The sequence below is a fragment of the Mus pahari genome, chromosome 2 (assembly GCF_900095145.1).
Source record: "Mus pahari chromosome 2, PAHARI_EIJ_v1.1, whole genome shotgun sequence".
NCBI lineage: Eukaryota > Metazoa > Chordata > Mammalia > Rodentia > Muridae > Mus > Mus pahari.
This window is the reverse complement of record NC_034591.1, coordinates 131,898,360-131,922,209: the sequence shown is the minus strand read 5'-3', so window position 1 is coordinate 131,922,209 and position 23,850 is coordinate 131,898,360. Positions and strand designations below refer to the sequence as shown.

The window sequence follows — 23,850 nt, the reverse complement described above, 5'->3', positions numbered from 1 at the left end:
AATTTGGGATTTGCAATGGTGGAGCTGAGTATGGACCAACAAGCTCATGAATCAACCATTGCACAGTGCTGCATAAAGGTTCAAATCTCTATGCTTTTACCCCTTACTTTTCTTTATCACCACAACCACTCTCTATACCCAGAATGAGAAGAAATGTAAACACAAAACATGGCTGCCTCCTCTTTCCTACTGCCACTTATCCAAGATATTCTCATAGATTATTGTGCATAAGAGATCCTCTCTCTCTCTCTCTCTCTCTCTCTCTCTCTCTCTCTCTCTCTCTCTGTGTGTGTGTGTGTGTGTGACATCCTTCCTGCTATCTAGTATGGGAAGAGCTCCTCTCTCTCTCTCTCTCTCTCTCTCTCTCTCTCTCTCTCTATATATATATATATATATATATATATATATGTGTGTGTGTGTGTGTGTGTGTGTGTGTGTGTATATATACACAAGATTTTAACTGTATTACTGGAAAAACTTGGAAGTCACCAATGTGACCAGACATCAGTAACCTAGAACCTTCTTAGTCACTCATTTCTACTGTACTCCACGCTGGCTATAAAGCCATCTAAAACAAATTTCTAGGGTAATTATCTAGTGTTGCAATAACAACATTTACCTCTTCATCTTCATCACCAAAAAGGGAGACCGATGTTGGGGGACGGCTGGACAGAAGTGATGCACTTTTTGGCTTACTTGAACTTTGAGACGAAAACAAATCCTGTTGAACCGAAATCAAAGCAGCTGGTTAGCCAGGTCTGTCAGCTTTACTTTGTAATAAATACAAAACACGAGAACATGGTGGCTTTGTGCGTCTAGATTTGATACCTCACCACACACCACTGTTGTGTGTGGTACAAGGAGAAAAGGCAGTCTCTTTGTAGGCTGCAAGGCAACCATATTCCCACCCAAAGGATGTGAGGCAGGAAGACATACATTTCCCAGTCAGTCCTATCAGACAAACAAAAGGTTTCCATTGTCTGAATTATCTATGAGAAACATACAAATTCTACCACAAATGGGCTGGATTTGCAGAGGGCAAGGCCAACGATGGCTCTATTGTTAAGATCTTGCTCCCCAGAGAATATATTACATCTTTCAAATAAATACAAATTAAATTCCTATTTTAAAAGGCTTGTACTTGGAAGTGAACTCAGTGGTAGCACATGTGCTGACAGGGTCTACTATTCTACTTGAACTATAACTATGAAACGCTGCAAAAGATCTGCCAAGCTCTGAAGGTGTCCTCAACATCGGATGGACTGTCAGCTCAGAGCCCAAGGGACATGCTGCAGACTGAGCTGCATGAACTAGAAACAGAAAGTAGGACAACCTGTCCCCTGGGCAGAGGGACCTCAATACAACAGCCAGATAATTAAACGAGACAAGAACATTTTCCGTGACCTCTTTGGACGATATCTTTTTATTATACAATCAGTGCCTACCACTCGTCAGATACAAACCTAATGAGTTTACTGACCTACAGAGAGTTCTTAGCACACTGGTTTATACCTGGCTTCATGAGTACCAATGGTTTGTTTACAAAAAGTTTCCAGTGTCCTATGGCCCTCTGCATTTTACACAATGGCAAACAGGTTGGCAAGCTGTATTACAGAGCAATCGTGATAAAAACTGTATGGTATTGATACAGAGACAGATAGGTAGATCAATGGAATAGAATTGAAGACCCAGAAAAGAACCCTCACACCTATGGTCACCTGATCTTTGACAAAGGAGCTAAAACCATCCATTGGAAAACAAACATTTTCAACACATGGTGCTGGTTCAACTGGAGGTCAGCATGTAGAAGAATGCAAATCAATCCATTCTTATTTCCCTGTACAAAGCTCAAGTCCAAGTGGATCAAGGACCTCCACGTAAAACCAGAGACACTGAATCTAATAGAAGAGAAAGTGGGGAAAAGTTTTGAACACATGGGCATAGGAGAAAATTTCCTGAACAGAAAGAACACCAATGGCTTATGCTCTAAGATCAACAATAGACAAATGGGACCTCANAAAACTGCAAAGCTTCTGTGAGGCAAAGGACACTGTCAATAGGACAACACAGCAATCAACAGACTTGGAAAAGATAATTACCAATCCTACATCCAATAGAGGGCTAATACTCAATATACAAAAAGAACTCAAGAAGTTAAGACTCCTGAAAATCAAATAACCTTATTAAACAATGAGGTACAGAGCTAAACAAACAATTCTCTTATATTTTTGGTTGTGAGCTTAGCCTTTAACGGATGAGCCATCTCTCCAGCCCTAAACAAAGAATTCTCAACTAAAGAATATCAAATGGCTGAGAATCACCTAAAGAAATGTTCAACATCCTTAGTCATCAGGGAAATGCAAATCAAAACAACCCTGAGATTCAATCTCATACCAGTCAGAAAGGTTAAGATCAAAAACTCAGGGGACAGCAGATGCTGGTGAGGATGTGGAGAAAGAGGAACACTCCTCCATTGTTGATGGGATTGCAAGCTAGTTAGTACAACCACTCTGGAAATCAGTCTGGTAGTTCCTCAGAAATTTGGATATAGTATTTCCTGAGGATCCAGCTATACCACTCCTGGGCATATACCCAAAAGACTCTCCAACATCTAACAAGGACACATGCTCCACTATGTTCACAGCAGCCTTATTTATAATAGCCAGAAGCTGGAAAGAACCCAGATGTCCTTCAACAGAGGAATGGATACAGAAAATGTGGTACATTTACACAATGGAGTACTACTCAGCTATTAAAAATGATGATTTCATGAAATTCTTAGGCAAATGGATGGAACTAGAAAGTACCATCCTGAGTGAGGTAACCCAGTCCCTAAAGAACACACATGGTATGCACTCACCGATAAGAGGATGTTAGCCCAAAAGCTCGGAATACCCAAGATACAATTCACAGACTACATGAAACTCAAGAAGAAGGAAGACCAAAGTGTGGATGCTTCAGTCCTTCTTAGAAGGGGAAATAAAATACTCACAGGAGGAAATACAGAGACAAAGTGTGGAGCAGAGCCTGAAGGAAAGGCCATTCAGAGACTGCCCCACCTGGGGATCCATCCCATATACAGTTACCAAATCCAGACACTATTGTGGATGCCAACAAGTGCTTTCTGATAGGAGACTGATATAGCTGTCTCCTGAGAGGCACTGCCAGAGCCTGAAAAATACAGAGGCAGAGGCTCAAAGCCCACCATTGGACTGAGCACAGGGTTCCCAATGAAGGAGTTAGAGAAAGGATTGAAGGAGCTGAAGGGGTTTGCAACCCCATAGGAAGAACAACAATATCAACCAACCAGACCCCCGCCCCAGAACTCCAAGGGATTAAACCACCAACCAAAGAGTACACATGAAGGGACTCATGGCTCCAGCCACATATGTAGCAAAGGATGGCCTTGTGGAACATCAATGAGAGGAGAGGCCCTTGGTCTTGTGAAGGGTCCCAGTGTAGGGGAATGCCAGGACAGGGAAGCAGAAGTGGGTGGGTTAGAGAGCAGAGGGAGGGGGGAATAGGGGGATTTTCAGAGGGGAAATGAGGAAAAGGATTAAAATTTAAAAATATCTAATAAAAGAAATAAGTAAATTCAAAAAAAAGAACTGACCTTGAGGGACTGGAAATATAGCTCAGTGGCAGAATGCTTGCCTAGAGTACACAAGGCCGTGGGTTCAACCCCCATTATCCTCCCAATCTCCAGTATCCCCACACCCTCCACACACATGTGCAATGAAATTTGTTTCCTGCCCCTGTCCCATCAACAACTGCAGAAAGAACAGCATGGAGTTCTGTGATGTATAATCTTGGTTGTCATTTGACACATTCTACTGGCTGGTTTTGTCTGTCAACTTGACACAAACTGGAGTTATCACAAAGAAAGGAGCCTCCATTGAGGAAATGCCTCCATGAGATGCAGCTGTAAGGTATTTTCTCAATTACCGATCAAGGGGAGAGGGCCCATTGCAGATGGTGCCGTCCCTGGGCAGATGGGCCTGGGTACTTTAAGAAGGCAAGCTGAGCAAGCTAGGGGCAGCAATCTAATAGGCAGCACCTTTCATGGCCTCTGCATCATCCTGTCTCCAAGTTCCTGCCCTGTGTGAGTTCCTGTCCTGACTTCCTTTGGTGATGAACAGCAATGTGGAAGTGTAAGCTGATTCCCTTTCCTCCCCAGCTTGTTCCTAGGTCATGGTGCAGCAACAGAAATCCTGACGAAGACATACATCAAGGAAGACAGACTCTCAACTGAACAACTGCCTTCATCAGACTGGCCTGTGGACATATAAGTGGGTTATTTTCTTGATTGCTAACTGATGTTGGAGGGCCCAGCCCACTGTGGGCGGTGCCATCCCTGAGCAGGTGGTGCTGAGGTGTATAAGAAAGCAGGCTCAGGGGCTGGTGAGATGGCTCAGTGGGTAAGAGCACCCGACTGCTCTTCCGAAGGTCCAGAGTTCAAATCCCAGCAACCACATGGTGGCTCATAACCATCCGTAACGAGATCTGACGCCCTCTTCTGGAGTGTCTGAAGACAGCTACAGTGTACTTACATATAATAAATAAATAAATCTTAAAAAAAAAAAAAAAAAAAAAAAGAAAGCAGGCTCAGTCCAAGCAGGAGAGTAAGCCAGTGAACAGCATTCCTCCTTGGCCTCTGCTCCAGGTTCCTGCTATATTCCTGCCTTGGCTTTCCTCAATAATGGACATCCTGTAATATGAAATAAACCCTTTCCTCCCCAAGTTGCTTTTGATCAGTGTTTTATCATAGCCACAGAAAAAATACCTAGGACAACTTCCAAGTCTAGCATAAAAAAGGCAACAGAGCCTCTCTCTACACTCTCTGGAGCTGAACAAGCAGAAATAGGTTCTGCTTCCTGAAGCTACCATGCTTAGAGACCCACCCCACAGGGATAGGAGCCCATGCTGCTTCCTACCCACAGCCTGTCATCTATCACCAGCAATGACAGGTAAAAGGTGTGCCGAATATGTATCACAATGGCAACAAACTGTCTAGTAAGTCGCATTACCAGTACAGGAAGCAGCCAGCTGATTTCTTCTCTCACAATTTTGAACCACCCAACAGTCTTAAATTTAAGTATGTTAAAGGAAATGCAATGGATTCAAACTCAAAAGTTAAAGCTACTGTGTGTGTGTGTGTGTGTGTGTGTGTGTGTGTGTGTTGTTTTCTGAAGATCACATACTTTCAAGAAAACGTAGTCTTGTATATGCTAGACAGGCATTTTATACCACTAAATTATATCTCCAGCCCAAGATTATTTTCAAAATAAGAACTGAACTACTGAATAAAAAGTCTTAAACCTCTGCTGAGAGGCTCATCAGAAAGTTACTGATAGTATATCTACAGATGAAGATACAGAACTAAGAAAAGAATTCCATACCTCCGAGTCTTCTTCATCTGAAAACAAGCCTTTCTGAGTCTTTGTTTCTGACACAAGCTTCAGGTTCTTGCTAGAAGGTGGGGTGATCTGGTTGGATCCCACAGGAGAGAAAGGAAAAGCAAGTACACAATCAGCAAGGAAGAGTCATGGAGGCAAGCTCATGTGAGGAATGTCCCCAGCCTCTCCTAGGAGAGGGCACCAGCCAAGCAGCAAGGGACTAAACATGCCCTGGACCTTCGTCTGTATGAAGTTTACACCAGGAGTTTGTACAGAATTACCATGACAAAGAATTTAAACACTGGTGTAAATTAGTGAACAGAGAAGAAACAGTGTCACTGGAAAATAAGTTTCTCAGATTTCCCAGAATAGTGAGATGATACAAACAAGATAAAGCACAGGGCACATCTGTGTGCATGGAGCATGCACTGTCACATGGAATACATCTGTATATATGGAACATGCACTGTCACATGGAATACATTTGTATATATAGAACATGCACTGTCACATTGAATACATCTGTGTACATGGAACATGCACTGTCACATGGGCACATTTGTGTACATGGAGCATGCACTGTCACATGGAATACATTTGTGTATATGGAGCATGCACTGTCACATGGGCACATCGGTGTACATGGAGCATGCACTGTCACATGGAATACATCTGTGTATATGGAGCATGCACTCTCACATGGGCACATCGGTGTACATGGAGCATGCACTGTCACATGGAATACATCTGTATATATGTAGCATGCACTGTCACATGGAATACATCTGTGTACATGGAACATGCACTGTCACATGGGCACATCTGTGTATATGGAGCATGTACTGTCACATGGAGCACATCTGTGTATATGGACCATATACTGTCACAAGGAGCACATTTGTGTAAATGAACATGTACTGTCACATGAGCATATCTGTGTAAATGAAACATACACTGTCACATGGGGCACAGCTTGTGTATATGAAACATATAGTGTCACACAGGCACATAAGGAACAAAGAACAAGCTGGTTGAGGGACAAAGATGATTTTAAATGCTGTCACTTTGGTAGTTGTGAGAGTTAAATGAGGATGTGACACGGTGGCATATGTGATGGCTACTCCTGTCAATTTGACTACATCTGGAATGAACTAAAACCCAACGGGGCACACCTGTGAAGGACCTTTTTCCTAATTAAATCTTATAAAATGCAAAGTCTTATTCTTAATCTGGATCTTTTGGAGAAGGAAGATGCATCTGTAATCTAGATCTTTTGAGATAGGAAAATCCACTTTTAACTTGGTCTACACCTTCTGCTGGCAGCCTAGATAAAGGACATGGAAGGAAGCTTGCTCTCTAGCAAGTCCATTCCTTTACTAGCACTAGAGTCAATTTCTTCGGGATTTCAGTGTATACTGAAGACCATCTGAGATGTACAGCCTGGCAGACTGAATGACAACTGGATTCTTGGACCGTCCACTAGTAGACAGCCATTGTTGGACTAGCTGGCCACAGCCTATAAGCCATTCAAGAAAATTCCCTTTCTAAATAAATCCCCTAATAAATTCCCTCATATGTATATGTAAGTATATACATACATAGAGATATAGATACATATACACATACACATATATACATACACTAAAGAAAGAAAAACCTATATAGGACATCTGTAGGATAAGATATCCCACAGGGGAAAAAAACAGAATACCAACTATGTATAAAATTATTTTAAATCAGTATTATATTGAGTATGATTTTATAAAAGAAATTTTATGGCAAACTGGAGCCTCATGGATGCAGACTGCCATGAGATTCTTCTATAGAGTTACTGCCAACCTCTGGCATGTGGTGATAAAACAGTATACCCTGAGCTGCCGAATAAAACATGTAGGGTGGTAAAACATCATAACAACTACAAATCACTTGCAAATAGCCCTTAAAACAGTATGCTTGCACGAAGGCTAAGACACATAGTTGGCAAGTCCTCACTAATCTCACATATCTGATTAGAAGTTATTTGGAGTTTCATTGTGTCTTTCAATTTTGTGTTCAAAATTCTTCTTTTTTTGTTTTTCAAAATTCTTAATATAAATGGAGTTGCTTCTCTTGATTGTCAACCTGTCACATTTGGGAAGTGGGAACCTCAACTAAAGAACTGCTTCCATCAGATTGGCCAGTGGGCACATCTACCAGGCATTTTCTTGGTTGCTAACTTTGCCACCTCTGGGCAAGTGAGCCTGGGCTGTGTAAGAAAGGCAGCTGAGCAAGCCAGCATAAAAACTGAAGTCAGTTAGCAGTATTCTTCCATTGCCTCCTCCCTGAGGTCTTCTCCTGGCTTCCCTCAGGAGAGGCTGCAATCTGTAAAATAACCCTTTCCCTCCCCTAAGTTGCTTTGGTCAGTGTTTACCACAGCAACAGAAAGCAAACTAGGACAGCAAACATCCCTCTGAGACCCAAATAAACGGCTACTGTAAGCTGCCCAGGCCAATGCCCCTCAATCCACCTCTACTCACCATTTTATCTGCCCGCACTTTGTTTTCATCTGTCTGACTCACAGAAGCTGCTGGCAAAGCTGCTGCTTTTTCTTTAAACAGATCTCCTTCGTCATCATCAAAGATAATGGCAGTGGATTTGACTTTGTCTTAAAAGAGAAACCACAGCATAAAAATTACACCAAGGTCAAAATACATACACACAGACACAGAAACAGACAGACAGACAGACAGACAGACAGACACACACACACACCCCTTCTCTTCCACAGATAAATATGGAAGGTGTCTTATTTCTTGCTCATTTACAGAGAACTACAAAGTAAGTGGAGCCCTGCTACTTCCTTTCACTCTCCCTGCACTTCTGAGGGCTGACCAGACAGGGTGACATGCCAGTCAAGTGCTCTGCCACAGAGCTACTCTTCCCAGATCCACTGCCCTGGTACTCAGCAACAGCAGTTCAAATTAATCAAAAGCCACTAACCATATGAATGAACCTTCTCCAAACAGAAGACTCCTGTGCTAAGTATATCCAAGATGGGGATAAAAAGTAAAGATCACTTTAAGGAGCCAAAAAATCATTAACTGTAGGATGGAGATGTAAAGGGTGATTCCTGTTTTCATTAACGACCAAACTATACAGAAGTAGATGAAACCAAATGCTGGCATTCCCTCATCTCCATCTGCCCACCTAGACAAGACAGATACAAGAGCTTGGTACACACACTTCTAACTCTTACCTTATGTTTATGTCAGATATTCATAAGACTATAAATTTGGAACAATCTGAGTAAGATGACCTACCATTTGTGTTTTCCATTTAATGTACAATGGAAATATCCCAGGGTAGAAAAGTAAATGCCTCATTTATTTTACGAGATTTCTATTTATTTGTTTGTTTATATGTGCATGTGCGTTTGCTCAGGTTTAGGTGTGGGTGTGTGCATCTGTGCATGTATACAGAGGTCAGAAGGTGTCCAGTGTCCTATTATTCTCTACCTAGTCCTTTGAGACAGGATCTTCCCCTGATCTTGGGTTTTGTGTTTTCTCTACTAGACTCAAAGCCAGGAAACCCCAGTGATCCTATCTCTGCCCTTGTATGGTTGGAGGTCCGGGCATCGGTTCCCAGGACTTGTAGAAAGTACTCATAACATCTGAGCCATCCCTCCAGCAGCTCATTCCTTTGAAAATTGAACAAAGACTCACTAAACAGAAAGACCACAGCTTTCCTGACTCAGAAAAACCAAGTATTTCCCTACTTTTGTTCCCCAAGCTTAGCCATGTCAAAGAGTAAAAGCACAGGAAAGACTTCAGTGTGGTCTTCAGAGGGGAGATCTCTGGGGGGGTGGGGAAAATGTGCCAAAAATGCTGGGGGTTTGGGGAGGATGCGCCAAAGCAAAAATAATCTGAGCCCTCTAGCAGAGAAAAAGAGAAGCTGGGAATTAAGCAACAAACATGCAATGTTCTGCTCATGTAATTACCCAGAGTTGCTAAGAGGAAATATGACTAAATTTCTGCCTGTAATTTGAAAGGCAGAAGCAAAAACTTCGAAAGAAAAAAATACAGAAGAAATTCAGCTCCCTATTAAAGAAGATAACCTCAGTAATTAATTCCCAACGCAGAAGATTGTCCTATGAGGGACCCCCAAGGCTATAGCACAATTTAAGCATAGACAAGACAATGGCAGCAATGTTCAGTAAGGCATTCTGAAACTGCAAGAGACACTGAATGTAAAGAACTGTGTCCCCTGAAGTTTAATTTTCTTCTCTAAGTTCCCAGAATTAGCCTGAAAGTGGTACCGGTCTTTGAAGGCTTGCTAGAAGATGGCATAAAAAAGTTGTTATCATCTTCATCATTGTCATTATCATCATCATCAAAGAGGCCAGCAGGAGTTGGCAAATGTGGGCTCTTCCCTGGAGCGGGCTGCTCATGTTTCTGGAACTCCTTCAGTGATGGGGCAGAGGTGGACCCAGACACATCAGTATACCCTGAGGATGGAAAGACAGTCAGAGCTAGGATCAGCAGGAGCCTCCTGACAGCACTCATGAATGAGTTAGGGTAATCCACAAGACACTGAGGAAATGAAATAACCTTTGTGCTAGTGTTGGAGAGCTAAACCGCAGTACAGGGCTGCCTGGCCCTCAGGAAACTGGACTGATGCCCCACTCCATCCCCCTTGCTATCTGTCAGTCTCTCCCCTTCTTTCCTCTTTTCTCCTTTCCTCTCTCCTTTCCCCAACACATGCAGCCCTCTGCAGTGTTGGAGAGGAAACCAGAACCAAGCACATATGAAACAAGTGCTGAACTACTCTGTCACATCCCCATCCCCAAAGCCTCTGAATTCATACAGAATGGAGCTCAGAGCATCAGTGAATACGCTGTACTTATGAACATTCCAATGCCTTCTAGGGCTTCTGGGTACCCACCCACCCCAACCCCTAGCCACTCCTCATAAAATGATGACAAAATGGATTTATACAATTCTTAAGAAAGACCGCTGGGGTGATGGCTCAGCAAGGAAGGGCTTATTCTGAAACACAAGGATCTCAGTTCAAATCCTCCAAACTCAAAAAAAAAAAAAAAAAAAAAATTACAGGGTGTGGTGGTACCTGTGCCTGTAACCCAGTTTCAGCACGGGTTGAGGCGGCTCTCTGGAGCTTACTGGCCACCAGCTTAGCTCCAGGTTCAGTGTAACACCCTGCCTCAAGGGAATATGGAGAGTGCTAGGGTTTTGTCATCTTCCCTCTGTATACACAGGCACATGTGCACACAATACGCACATACAGCTTGCCTCACATTCACATACAATACACACACACACACACACACACACACACACACACACACACAGAATAAAACCTGTTACCTAAAAGTACAGAAACAGCCCCTGCTGGGATTTTCTTTCCAGGTTTAGGGGACGGAGGCGATTCTAGAATAAGAAAGAAAAGTCAATTACTTCAGCAGATTTGCTAAGCATGGCAGGACATACCTGCAATCACAAGACTTAAGCAGCTGAGGCAGGAGGATGGACATGTATCAAGAACAGCTCAGGGCTCCATGCTAACCAACCATGACTACATAGCAAAACCGTCAAAACGAAAAGAAAAAAAGACTGCCCCTCTCTGAGGCAATCTGTTCCTAAGTAAGTCTTTTTAAATTATTATTTTTTATTTTTACTGATAACAGCTTTTTCCTTAGGATTAATCCAGTCTGAACTACGACTCCCATGGAAGACATGCTGAGGTTAAACAGCAGCAATAAGGATGTCTGGGGAAATCAGGAACAGAGCAAGCAAGGTCTTTTAAAGCAGGTCTAATGCCACCCTTCCAGCTCAGTGAGTCAACCCATAAAAGGGAACAGCAAAAACCTGTGAGGTGGTTGTAGAGAAAATAAAGTGAATGCAATGAGGAAAACAAGAACAGGGAGATGACTGGACAGCAGGATGAGGACGGCCCCAACACAGAGCACATCACACAGGAGGACAGCCCCAACACAGAGCACATCACACGGGAGGACGGCCCCAACACAGAGTACATCACACGAGAGGACGGCCCCAACACAGAGCACATCACACGAGAGGACAACCCCAACACAGAGCACATCACACAGGAGGCCATCATTTAAAACAACTTATTTCCAGTTGTTTTACTGGAAATAGTATTACTAAAACTACTTTAAATCTAATGGAATAAAAATTGTAAGTTTTCAAAAAATACTTTGGGCTTTTAAAAAATTCCTACAGATGACTCTGATGAATTACTGATGACCAAGTAATATTCTCAACATGGTGTTCCTGAGAATTAAATGTCATTATAGTAAAGCTAGCCTCAGCATAACAAACAAATCTTTTTCTTTTTTACTTTTTTTTTTATCATCTTTAAAGGGTAATGAATGATATGGGTCTGAAGATGGCACTGTTCCCTTGTTCCCTATTGCTAAGACAAAGTTAGTAACAACAAACTGTCCTCAACTGGCTCAAGCAAAACCACCTTCAGCCTAACGGGAATAAACCTCTGGGCGTTCTGCCTCGTGATGAAAGAGCTCTAGAACATGTCTGCCAGGTAGTATTCTGTAGTGTTCTGTCAACCTGATACAATCTTGAGTTATCTAGAAAGAGCAACCCTCAGTTGAGAACTACCTCCATCAGACTGGCCTACTCTGTGGAACACTTTCTTAATTAATGATGGATGTGACACAGCCCACTTTAAACAGTACCAATGCTTGGCCGGATTATCCTGGGGGAGATAGAAAAACAGCTAATGTGAGGCTGGAAGGCAAGCCAGGATGATGAACTATCAGCTGCGCAGATGACATGAACCCTTCCTCCCCAAGCTGCTTTTGCCATGGTGTTTACCACAGAAACAGAGAGCAAGCCAGGAGTGCAGGCAAGGAGAAAGCATCCGTCCCCACACCTACCTTCACTCACAGGAGCTTGTACTGGCCGAGCCCGGGGAGCTTCCTTGAAGAGGTCACCCTGGTTGTGGTAAGGCATAGGTTAATTTTAAAATACAGAGGTAAACAAGGCTGAACTTGAAGATTTCTGAGACGGATCCTATACTCTGAAGCTACATATTTACTGTCCTGCCAAAGAATCAGTGACAAGGTGCAGACTAGAGCAAAATGATCTTAATTTGGGCCTGTCGGGGACTAAATAAAAACATGGGAGAGGATGACATGGGAGGTAATTCAAGAAAATTACCCACTATTGATACATCACAGCCTCTCCTCACATCAAGGAGCAGCAGGGCATCAGGACAATAGTATTTCTCACTCTGTGACTCTGACTTTAACATGTGCCCAAATATGAAAGGCATAACTAGTGGGAAGCCCCTTCCTCTAACAAAAGCATAGCTTTCTTCCTTGCATGTTCAACTACCCAAAGAGCTTTACTTGATCGCCCAGCTCACCTCATCTTCATCATCAAAAAGACCCTGCCCATTACTGAACAGACCACCTCGAGGGCCAAAGGGTGAGAAGTCTTCATCAGTCAATGTGGGGGGTGGGAACAAGATGTCGTCTTCATCTATCAGAAAGTAACATTGCACAGGGAGCGTTAAACTGGTGTAGCCTGTGGTGGTGGCACACTGCCTGTAACTCCAACATTCAGGAGACTAAGCTCAAGGACAGGCTGGGCATGGTAGAATTAAGGCCAGCTTGGGCTACATACTAATTCCAAACTAGCTTGGGCTATGCAGAAATATTTTCCCTCAAATATATAAGAATGAAAGGGGAAGGGATGGGTTTGGGATCTCTCTATATCTGGGATTGAATCTATAGCATATTGGCATGACTAATAAAGCCATACTTCACAAGGAGCATTGAGAACAAAGCAGGAGATTTTAAACAATCCAGGGAAGTGCCTCAGAGGCTCTCATCCTCAACGGAGCAAGGTCTGGGGACAAAAGTGATGCTTTAGGCCAGTCTCTTGACTGACCTACTTTGAAGCAAAAATATAGTTTAACTGCCACATGCCCAAGTTTAGAGAAAGGAAAAACAAACTGAGCAACAGTCCCATAGATGGAGACATGGCAAGGGAACACATAGATGTCACTGTTTAATATGGAAGGGTCATATACAATCGTCACTGAAAACTTTAGCAACCCATAATTCCTACACATCTTAAAAAAAAAAAAAATCCAGAAAGACAGAAAATGCCTACTTTAGACTAGCAATTCAATACTCAAAGCATTCCTGGCCTTCCTTTCACCCTAGCACCTAAAATGTGTTTTCAGATGCTTTAAAAAACTGAATGGAGACACAATCCACTGGTCAGCAGTTGCCAGTGACATCTTTCCAGTCTATAAAGGCTCCTAGTGAGCAAAGGGCTTACCATCTGGAGGGGTTCTCCTTTCCTTCTTCTCCTTCACTGTCTTCTGAGGCTTTCCGTCTGTGGAGGATAACTTAGAGAATCTCAGAGGTTTCACAATACTTATTAGCATTCTTGTTATAGATACTGATTCGCTGCTCATGACTGCATCCTCATGACACAGACCAAGAGCAGGAGACTCAAGTTGATACCTCAGCTCCCTTAGAGCACTGACTACAGGAGTAGGCTGCCAGCTCATGTGCATACCAGGACTGCACACACGGGAGAAACTACGCTACCTTTCTACTCTGGTAAATTAACTTTAGTCAAAGTTTAAGAGTAAATATTAAGCCCTGGATTCACAGTTTGCTGTCCATTGTTCTCTGGGGTTCCCATACTGCACGCATGTAAGATGTTGCATAGATATACGCATGTACTGGGGCAAGGGAGAAATAGGACACTCATGGTATCTAAATATCAAGAATTCAAGAGCCACTGACAAGGCTTAAAGCAGTCTTTCACAGGGGTCACCTAAGACCTAAAAAGCAGATTACAATTCACTAAAAAATTCATTTAAAAAAAAAAAACCAGAAAAATCAGTTATGAAGTACCAACAAAAATAATTCTATGGTTGGGCATCACCATACATGAGGATGCAGCACTAGGAAGGCTGAGAGCCACTGGCTTAGGGGTCAAAGGGCTTAGCAGCAAGCCCGACAACCACAGTCACAGGCAGGAGGAGGCAGGAGAAAACCAGTTCTGCATGCACATCACGGCATACACACGTCCCTCCACCCTGAGTAAATGAATGCCAGGCAACAACAAAGTAGCCTAAGAAAACACAACAAAAATCAAGAACTAGGGCTGGAGAGATGGCTCAGAGGTTAAGGACACTGATTGCTCTTCCAGAGGTCCTGAGTTCAACTCCCAGCAACCACATGGTGGCTCACAACCTTCTGTAATGGGATCTGATGCCCTCTTCTGGTGTGTCTGAGGACAGTTACAGTATACTCACATAAAATAAATTAATTAATTTTTTAAAAAAAAATCAAAAATTAGTATCTAAGCTCATCATGCCTTCGTACGTAGTGACCCCACGTTTGGGTCCAGTGGCTGTGTTAATCACCGTGACCCTCATGTTTGGGTACAGTGGCCATTTTTTGATCCCCAGCACTCAAAGGAGAAGGAAGATCAGAAATTCAAGGCCACCCTTGCCTATATCGCATATTTGAAGCTAGCATAGAATATATGAGGTCCTGTCTCAAAAAAAAAAAAAAAAAGAAAAGAAAGAAAGACAGAGAGACAGACAGACAGACAGACAGGTAGAGACAGAGACAGAGCATGTGTGGGGAGGAACACAGGCAAACTACAGCGTGCCACAAACCACCCCAGTAACCTGTTTCAAAACTCACCTGCTTGTCCCTCTTTCCGCTGGTTTGAGATATCTCCTTTGATCCGAGCTGCCAGTTCATCGGCAAAAGATGTAGGTCTTTTCTACAGGCAAAAAATAAAATCTAACAACTGAGTCCACTTCTGGACACCTAACAAAATTATATCAACAGTCACAAAGAAATCAAACTACAAATAAAACAGGGCTTTTAAGAAAGACTTACGTGTGTATGAGAATATACTTGCAAAAAACAGGACTTTATTAATGAATTTAAACACATGGAACCTATAAAGCTCAGGTAAGTAACAGAATTCACAAAATATCTCCTTAAAAGGAGATACTGTTACTTATTTTTTAAAATCCTTAAAAAAAAAAAAAAAAAAAAACCTCAGTAAGAAACATGAGTATACAGAGGGAGACAGGAGAGTATTTGATCTCAAAATTCTGGAGCTGACGATATTCCCACGAGCTAACTAAACCACCCTCAGCATTGAAGGAGAGGAGTACTAGTAAAGCAACTGGGGACACAGGACATTTACTGCTGTTTATAAACTATCAATCAAAGGGCAAGAGAGACCAGCCCACATCAGGGGTCTTACAACATCTTATACCTCCAGCTCCAAGAAAACTGATACCCCCACATCTGGTCTCCCCAGGAACCCATGTACATGTGTGCAAATACAGACACACAGATACACCAAAAGTACATTCTCAGACAATCTTTAAAAGGAAAAAAAATCCAGTTACAAATATAGGGGCTGTAGAGATGGCTAAGTACAATGCTTGCTACGTACGTGTGAGAACTGGAGTTCAGAACCCTAGCACTCACGTAAAAAGCTAGAAGTGGCTATGTGTACCTGTAATCTCAGAGCTGTGAAGATAAAGAAAACCCCTGGGCTTATTGCCAACTAGTTGAGCTGAATTGGTAAGCCCTAGGTTTAGTGAAAGAGCCTGACTCAAAAATAAAGGGGGAAAATAATTGAGGAAGTCATCTTCTGTTTACCTCTGGCTACACACACCATTAAAGATATAATGTAAGATGGCAACAAAAGTAAAGTGTTGATACTAAGGAACAATGTGAAATGCGACTTCTAGGACCTCCCTGAGTGGTGATTATACTTACAGACTTAGCACTTTCCTCAATATCCTCAATATCATCCCCCTCCTTCTCAGAGTCAGCAAAAAGGTCACCATCATCATCCTCTTCTTCATCACTTATCTGTGTGGTATGCTGAGAATGTAGAACAGAATTTCTAGATACAAGTCACCAAACTGAAACAGAGACACTGTCAATTTTTGCTCTCTCCCTTTAAAAATGTAACCACACTGGGAAAAATATTCCATATAAGTTATTTATTACTTTTTAGTGAAGAATATAAGAGCAAAAAATATCAAAGCAAGATATTAGAATTTCTAAATGTTCATTTTTAGAAGAATATAAATTAGTGTTTTTTTCTTTCTTTTTTTCTTTTTGGTTTTTCGAGACAGGGTTTCTCGGTGTAGTCCTCCTGGCTGTCCTGGAACTCACTCTGTAGACCAGGCTGGCCTCGAACTCAGAAATCCACCTGCCTCTGCCTCCCAAGTACTGGGAATTAAAGGCGTGTGCCACCACACCCAGCCATAAATTAAGTCTTAAGAAGTAATGGCTATAAGGAGCTATTATTAAAAAAGAGCAAAATTTGGAAAAGGTAATATCCAGAGGAGGTAGCTAACCTAGATCCATGACTTAAAGAGAAATATCCGTGAGCATGAAAATCCTCACGTATCATTAAGACGTCATTTTAGGAGGCTTGGCATACAAATACCACACAAAGCTCGCCAAACATGCCTAGGACCCTAGGCTCAATCCCTAGTACCAAGAGCAGGAGGAAAAGTCACTTTAGTATACACATTATGCTTCACTAAAGCTTTAAAATGAATTCACTGCAATACATGAGCTTTACCTGGTTCTGGTCATTGTCACTATGACTGGCAAAATCTTCATCTGACTCCTGTGGGTGAAAAATTTTTCTGTTAATGCAGAAAAGATCTTATCAGTCTCCGAGGTAACTGACTGTGTCAGGCAGAGGGAAGGCCTGTACTCTCAGTCGCCTTAAACAGCAGACAGGATAAATTCAGGCAATAGTGCTAGAACTGTCTAGCTACCATAATTTTTGTGTTTCATATAGATAGTTCCAATGATTCACTCATACAGTTCTAGCCTTCAGATTTAAAGAAAGAACATCATTTAATCAAATCATAGGAGGTTGGTTTGTGTTGCTTTACATTTTGGACTACAATCTCTGCGCCCCCACGAGTAGGATAACTACTTTATCAAGCTCAAAACCTGAAGGTCGGTTTGCTACCAACAATTACTACACTGACTGATAAACTCAAAGGACTCAGCAGACAGGCATCTGTACCAAGGTAATAGGCAACTTTCCTTCTACTGCTAGGATTTCCATCTGCCGAGCTGGAGGAAGGAAGGAACGCAGGAGAGGGAGAGCAAGTGCGAGAACAGAGAAATGAAAATCAGATGCACAGAATGGTCTCCTTTTAGAATCTCATACTCTTTGTCTGAAGAACACCTCAAGGTGCCCTTCTCTGGATCAAGGTTGTTCTCTGTGGACCTTTAGACACTAGCAAATGAAGATGAAGTAGACACTTTCTTTAGAAGACGTAAAAACTCTTCAAGGGCTGAAGAGGTGGCTGAGTGGTAAAGAGAGCATGCTGCTCTTGCAGGGACTAGAGTTTGGTTCCCAGCACCTCCATCAGGCAGCTCACAGCTGCCTGTGGCTCCAGTTCTGGGGCATCTGACACCCTCTTCTGCTCACTGTAGGCACTGCACACACATAGACCTATTTGCATAACAATAATAGCTTTTTGAAAGTTGTTCATTGCAGCTATTTATTTTTTCCTAAGACTATTCAAGACAGACATAGTCTAAGACTAAGTTAGGCAGAGACAGCGCTACAATATCTAAGCTGTTCTCTCCTCAAAATATAATGGAAGTGAAGGAATTCGGTAGAAAGAAAGAGAGGTGAGTACCGGTGAGAGGGATCAAAGCAGTTTCCTTTACTTCTCTCTCTACAATTAGAAAAGAGAATTTCAATCCTTGAGCTTCTGCCCTGTGAGGTTTATGAAATGAGTTCCCTAACTCTGAAGCATGTTACACGCCTAGCCTGTGACGTACATCCTAAGCCCATCATGACCTGGCCATACCATGTCCTCACCTCCTCTTCTTTCTCATCTTCACTGTCCACAATGCTCCCACGGTCACTGCCCACAGAGCCTTCTGTCAGGAAAAGTTGTAAAAGTCAGTACCAATTTCACCAGAAAATGTCTGTAGCCCCTTCTCCAAGTAGCCAACCACAACAGCATCAAAGAGACTCGAAACAAGCTATTGCCATTTAGTGGAATAAAAGCACCTTTGTAATTAATAGAATCTCAACATATCTTCTATGAATTAAAAAAAAAAATTATAAATTGGCTTTACTCTACAAGGACTTTATGGCAACAACAACAACAACAACAACAACAACAACAACAACAAAACCCACGAAGGAGGAACTGTATCAAATCAGAAGTCACTGGTGGTGATGGTGCAGGAAACTAACTGCTTGCGGTCCTGACGATAGGAGCTCAGTCTCTGAATTCAAGCACTAGAACAGAGAACTGACCCCCATAGGCTGTCACTAACGTCCACTGATGTGCCACACACATCAAATAAATAAACATAAAATAATGAAATGGAATTAAAAAGTGACTAGAGCCTTATGACTTAGCCCAGAGAAGGCGGCAGAGGTAGTAAAGGACTTTGATGGGATAACTAACAAATATGAATATAACCAAAGCTTAAGTAGTAGTAAAATCTCTTGAAACTGACCACTTGTCAGCAGGGTTATTTAAAAAAACGTTCTTATTCGGAGAAAATATACAGAGAACATGAGGACTTAGGGTTATAGAGACTCAGACACATGATGATACAGAGAACAAAGCACAAGGGAAACATCAGCTGGCACACCTGAGTGAGACACCTGAGTGAGGGTCGATGGGCACTCACCACTGCTCTTGCGATATTATCATAAAGCTGAAATGATTTTACCATAAAAGGTTAGGATGTAGGACACATGGCAGAAACACCGGTGAGAAAGCGCACCTTCACTGGACAGTTCTCCAAGCCCTACGTCTTCCTGTTCCATGAAGAGCTTTGACCCGATGAGATAGGGTAAAGGCCGGTCAATGTAGAGATCCTTCAAGGGAGGAAAGGGCACAGCCATTAAACACATGGGTTGAAAATAAAGACAAGTGTTCTACTTGATGGCCTGCTGCATCCACTATCTAAAACAAGTTAAGGTGATAAATCAAAGTAGAAAATAAGAAAATACAGCAAGGCTAAAAGTACATTTTCAAAGCGTCAAATCCGACCAGGCAGTGGTGGGCTATGATGGAACCACACAGGCAGACCTCTGTGAATTCAAGGCCAGCCTTGTGGTCTAAGACGTAACTTCCAGGAAGTCTTCCTCAGCACAAGCCAGAGTATCTGCCACTCAGGAGCTTCCCTAAATCATCTAATCCCAACCCAAATCTCCTTTTTGCCCTAAAGACTAGGAACAAGAGGGAGAAAGGTTGGTCACAGGGCACAGAAGCTTCAGTTAGCCCTAACATGAGCTGAGCAAGGCTAACTCCAAGACCAGTCAACATGCTGAACTGCAGGCAGTGCAGGCCTCACTGCCTAAACTTTACATGCAGAACTACAGGGCACTGAGGAAAGCTTGCAGGAGAAGGGAGTCCTCCCAAGGGAAGGGAGTCCTCCCATGGGAAGGGCACTCCTATTGGTTCCAGCACCAAATGGTTATCCCTGAAAACATACATATAGGTGACATTATATGGATTCAACAGATTATATTTAGGAATATATATGTTATACCAATACACATATGACTGCAATAACAATGAAAAAAGACATGAATTTGAAGGAGTGTGGAGAGAAGTATATGGGAAGGTTAAGGAGGAAAAAGGAAGAAACATTGTAACTAAATTACAACCTCAGAAAAAAGAAACAACTCAAGTTAGAGGAAATACCATCAAAAACAATACAACAGGTTGATTACAGTTAATAAAATGCATTTTTAAGTTTTCTCACCATGAATTAAGTATATGACACATAAGTTAGAATAGATCATTCTACAATTAACGGACATTTCAAAACATGAGATACATATACACTTACATACATATTATAATGTTTTTCTAATAAAAATTAAAACAAATAAAACTTCAGTCTTAAAAATGATCCACAAAACAGTGGGTTGGCAAAGGCCTACAGACTGGAGTTCACTCCCCAGCACCCATGAAAAGGTAGAAGGAGAACCAATCCCATAGCTATCTACTCTCAGCTACAGGCCCATGGGACACACATGCTAAAACACATGCCCCATACTAGTCCGTCATCAATAAATGTTAAGTGTTAAAATCAAATTTAAAAAAAACAAACCAAATCCAGTTATAATTCTTACCCTTAACTTCTTGACTACATGTCAGTTTTCTCTCAGAGTTCTGAGGATGGGCGCTCATGTAAATGCCCCTCTCCCACAGACTACACACTGAAAACCTTAGAGGAGGAAGAGGTATACCCTGCAACTCTTACCTGCCTTGTACCCCTGAAATGCTCAGTGTGTCAAGTAAGACTCTCAGAAGGGGTCAATTTGGGAATGATAATAATACACACAGCCCAAGCCTTACACATCCAGGGCCCAGCAGAGCAGTCAGGACATCATCAGACTGTAACTGAATGCTTTACCTTTGGTTCAAGGATCAGGTCCACCCGCTCATTGGCATCATCTTCTTCAGAGTCCGAATTCCCTGCTTTTATGTCAAGTTGCTCAAACGCACTATCCAGGACCTGTAACCCATAGTTCACAGCCTCCTGGACTTTAGGAATTAGATCTATTTCTTTCTGTTCCCGAGTCTTCTCCTACAAACAAAATATGCTTCAGTGTGTGTCTCTAATATACCAACCAAGTCATGCCCTCTCCAAAAATATTAATTCAAAATGTCAACAGTCATGTTCTACCTTGATACAGACTTTGGAGTCAATGTACAAGCTTTAAACCTTAGTTTTGTTACTTTCTGGGCATCAATCAAATGGCCTAAACTCTAGAACTCCAATTTTTTTCATCTGAAAAATCGGATGAACTAGAAAGCAAAGCTGAGCCCAGTAGCAGTGGCACAGGCCTTTACCCCCAGCACTCGGGAGGCAGAGGCAGAGGGTCTCTGCTCCAGGGTAGCCAGGGCTCTTACACAAAGAAACCCTGTCTCAGAAAAGAAAAGAAAAGAAAAACAACAAACCAAAACGGAGTCTGTAAAAACACGTGTGTGGATAAGTGTGCTCAATGAATCAGCCTACCTTTAGCTTTAAGGGACGGAGCCAGGCTGACAGTTGTCCTATGGCACTCAGAAAACATTTCTCTGTATCCTAACAATTTTAAATACAATGCTGGTTTGATATAACAATAATATTCATTCGCTGAATAGCAAATGCATGAGTGCTATTAATGAAAATTCACTTTCCTAAAAATGCTGGAGCAGAAAGAGCCATGGCTGGTTCCCGGGTTTCTAATATCCTCATCAACAGCTTCACTATTAACCTTCTCAAGTGATTTCCACCAACCTATGGACGACCTGCCATTATTTCCTGAATGTGAGGACAGTACTTGCTAGAGCACATGAAAGTGAATAAGGCCCAGAATATCTTTCTTGGGTGAGATAAGCAAGGATGTGTATGCAGAAGTCACATGGGAAGCCCCCCGGAGCCAGGGAGCGGCTGTCCCCCATCCTTTGGCCTTCTTTCCGAAGCACACAGCACTCAACTTTCTTCCTTTCCCTCTCTTTTCTGACCTCCACTATCTTCCACAGACCTGGTCCAAAGGAATGGGGATGAAGCTCACCCAATGCGCATGAGGCGCTTTGTGCAAGTCCCAGAAAACAGAACAAAACAAGAACCTGAGGCCATGGCTTCCTCCTGTTGGCATGGGCTATTCACTGCCTCTAGCTCAGCCCTTCCTTCCTCATCTGAATAAAATCTCATCCTTGAAGCTTCTCCCAGCTGGTTTATCAGCAAGTGTCTCCTTGTGTGAACTTCCAAAACACTTACCAACCATGCAATGTAGTTTAGGTCAATAACCAATGGCCTCAACAGACAATGAAGCCTCTGAGAATAAGTGTCCCAAATCATCAGTTCCCCGCAGTCCCATGACAGAGTCAACAATTGCTCACTGCACAGTCCACTCTGTCCCAATACATCCTGCACCCCTGGGGTCCTCAAATACACACACACTAAATCTATATTCACCTAGATAATTTTGATGTGACAAAAACAAGAGTAAAAACAACCACAAAAGAGATGAGGAAACTGGGCCTTCAGAGACCTGACCTCTGTAACATTTATTTCTCAAAGCTCAGGATGCGGCCCGTTTTTTAATAAACTGAGGAAGAGAGGCTTCTACATCTCTTTAAAGGCGAGCGAGAAAGGAGAAGGAAAAGGGAGGATGGAAGAGGACGAGACGATGATCCCCTGTGGCCTGGAAACCTGGATAGTTTCTTCTGCTCCACATTTGTGCCAGAATCCAGCTATTTCATCTCTGTATTAACAGGCTAAATTTCAGGAAAAGTGGAAACATTTTCTTGGGCCACTGCCAAGAGTCACATCTCCCATGTTCCCAGTCCTTATCACCATCTTTATCACTTCTCCAGCTTAGTAACTCAAAGAAAGAAGCATTTAATACAAGTACCTGCTCTGTTTTTTCAGCCTCTGCTTTGAGCACCTGCTCCTCCACTTCTTCATCATACACCCGCTAAGTAAAGAAGCAAATCCATAATTAAGCAGTGGAATGGAATCACAGGTAAAAGCTCAATATAAAGAACTTCAAAAAGAGAGAAAAACCGAAATCATACATAAGCGGAACCCAGGTGCCCCACATGTATGTACCAGATATGCAGCTAGGTTTTCCTATTGGTCCTGAACAACTGGAGTGAGGCTATCCTTAAAGCTGTTATCTGTCTGTGGAATATATTCCTAACTGGATGGCCTTATTTGGCCTCAGTGGGAGAGGATGGGGCCCTGCAAAGGCTCGAAGTGCCAGAGGGCGTGGGCGGGGGAGGATACCTAGGAGGGCCTCCACCTCTCAGAGGAGAAGGGGATATAAGGGAAGATTGTGGGAGGGGGGCCTGGGAGGAAGCAGCAATTGGATGTAAAATGAATAAAAAAAATGGAAATGGCTTTTTGGAAAACGATAGGGACCACACAAGTGGGTCATGAACAAATAACAAAATAGTAATTTACCTGAAGTTAAATTGTAGAAAAAGACATGAATGACTAAAAAGCACAAGGAACTATCTGGCGTATCAGAGTTCAGAAAGCACTATGATCCCACTTAACCTGACCCATAATTCTAACAGGGCAACGGTACAGCTACCTTTACCTAAAGCTACTGCTAATATCAATTGGTGTAACTTACCGACTAGATAAATAACAATTAAAGCAAGAAAAATAATGAGGGTAAATGTACTTTCTGTTGCTTAAAATGGCTGGAAGTTTTGTATGCTCATCTCATATAAATCAAAGAAAAAAGGTAAAACGCACCAACAACTTGCCAGGAGACCGTGGACACGGAAGAAGCTCTTTTATAAGGCACAGCTGTCATTCTTTTTTTTTTTTTTTTTTTTTTTTTTTTACTTATTATATGTAAGTCCCACAGCCCTTGGTGGTAGCTGAGTTGTGTCA

General features: G+C 42.4%; 1 protein-coding gene across 3 annotated transcripts in view; it reads right to left on the bottom strand.

The window, feature by feature from the left end:
- Washc2c (WASH complex subunit 2C) overlaps positions 1–23,850 on the bottom strand; it is a 55,572-nt gene that overhangs the window by 23,008 nt on the left and 8,714 nt on the right. For all 3 annotated transcript variants that reach the window (XM_021188625.1, XM_029534840.1, XM_029534839.1), the window contains exons 4-18: positions 22,859–22,921; positions 20,869–21,042; positions 19,225–19,318; positions 18,299–18,360; positions 17,030–17,077; positions 16,210–16,317; positions 15,109–15,190; positions 13,721–13,777; positions 12,798–12,913; positions 12,307–12,364; positions 10,757–10,819; positions 9,691–9,879; positions 7,913–8,040; positions 5,400–5,486; positions 620–721 (exon numbers count right to left, since the gene is read on the bottom strand). In XM_021188625.1, coding sequence (XP_021044284.1) covers positions 620–721; positions 5,400–5,486; positions 7,913–8,040; positions 9,691–9,879; positions 10,757–10,819; positions 12,307–12,364; positions 12,798–12,913; positions 13,721–13,777; positions 15,109–15,190; positions 16,210–16,317; positions 17,030–17,077; positions 18,299–18,360; positions 19,225–19,318; positions 20,869–21,042; positions 22,859–22,921 — 1,431 coding nt within the window. The remainder of the gene's footprint in view (positions 1–619; positions 722–5,399; positions 5,487–7,912; positions 8,041–9,690; positions 9,880–10,756; positions 10,820–12,306; positions 12,365–12,797; positions 12,914–13,720; positions 13,778–15,108; positions 15,191–16,209; positions 16,318–17,029; positions 17,078–18,298; positions 18,361–19,224; positions 19,319–20,868; positions 21,043–22,858; positions 22,922–23,850) is intronic.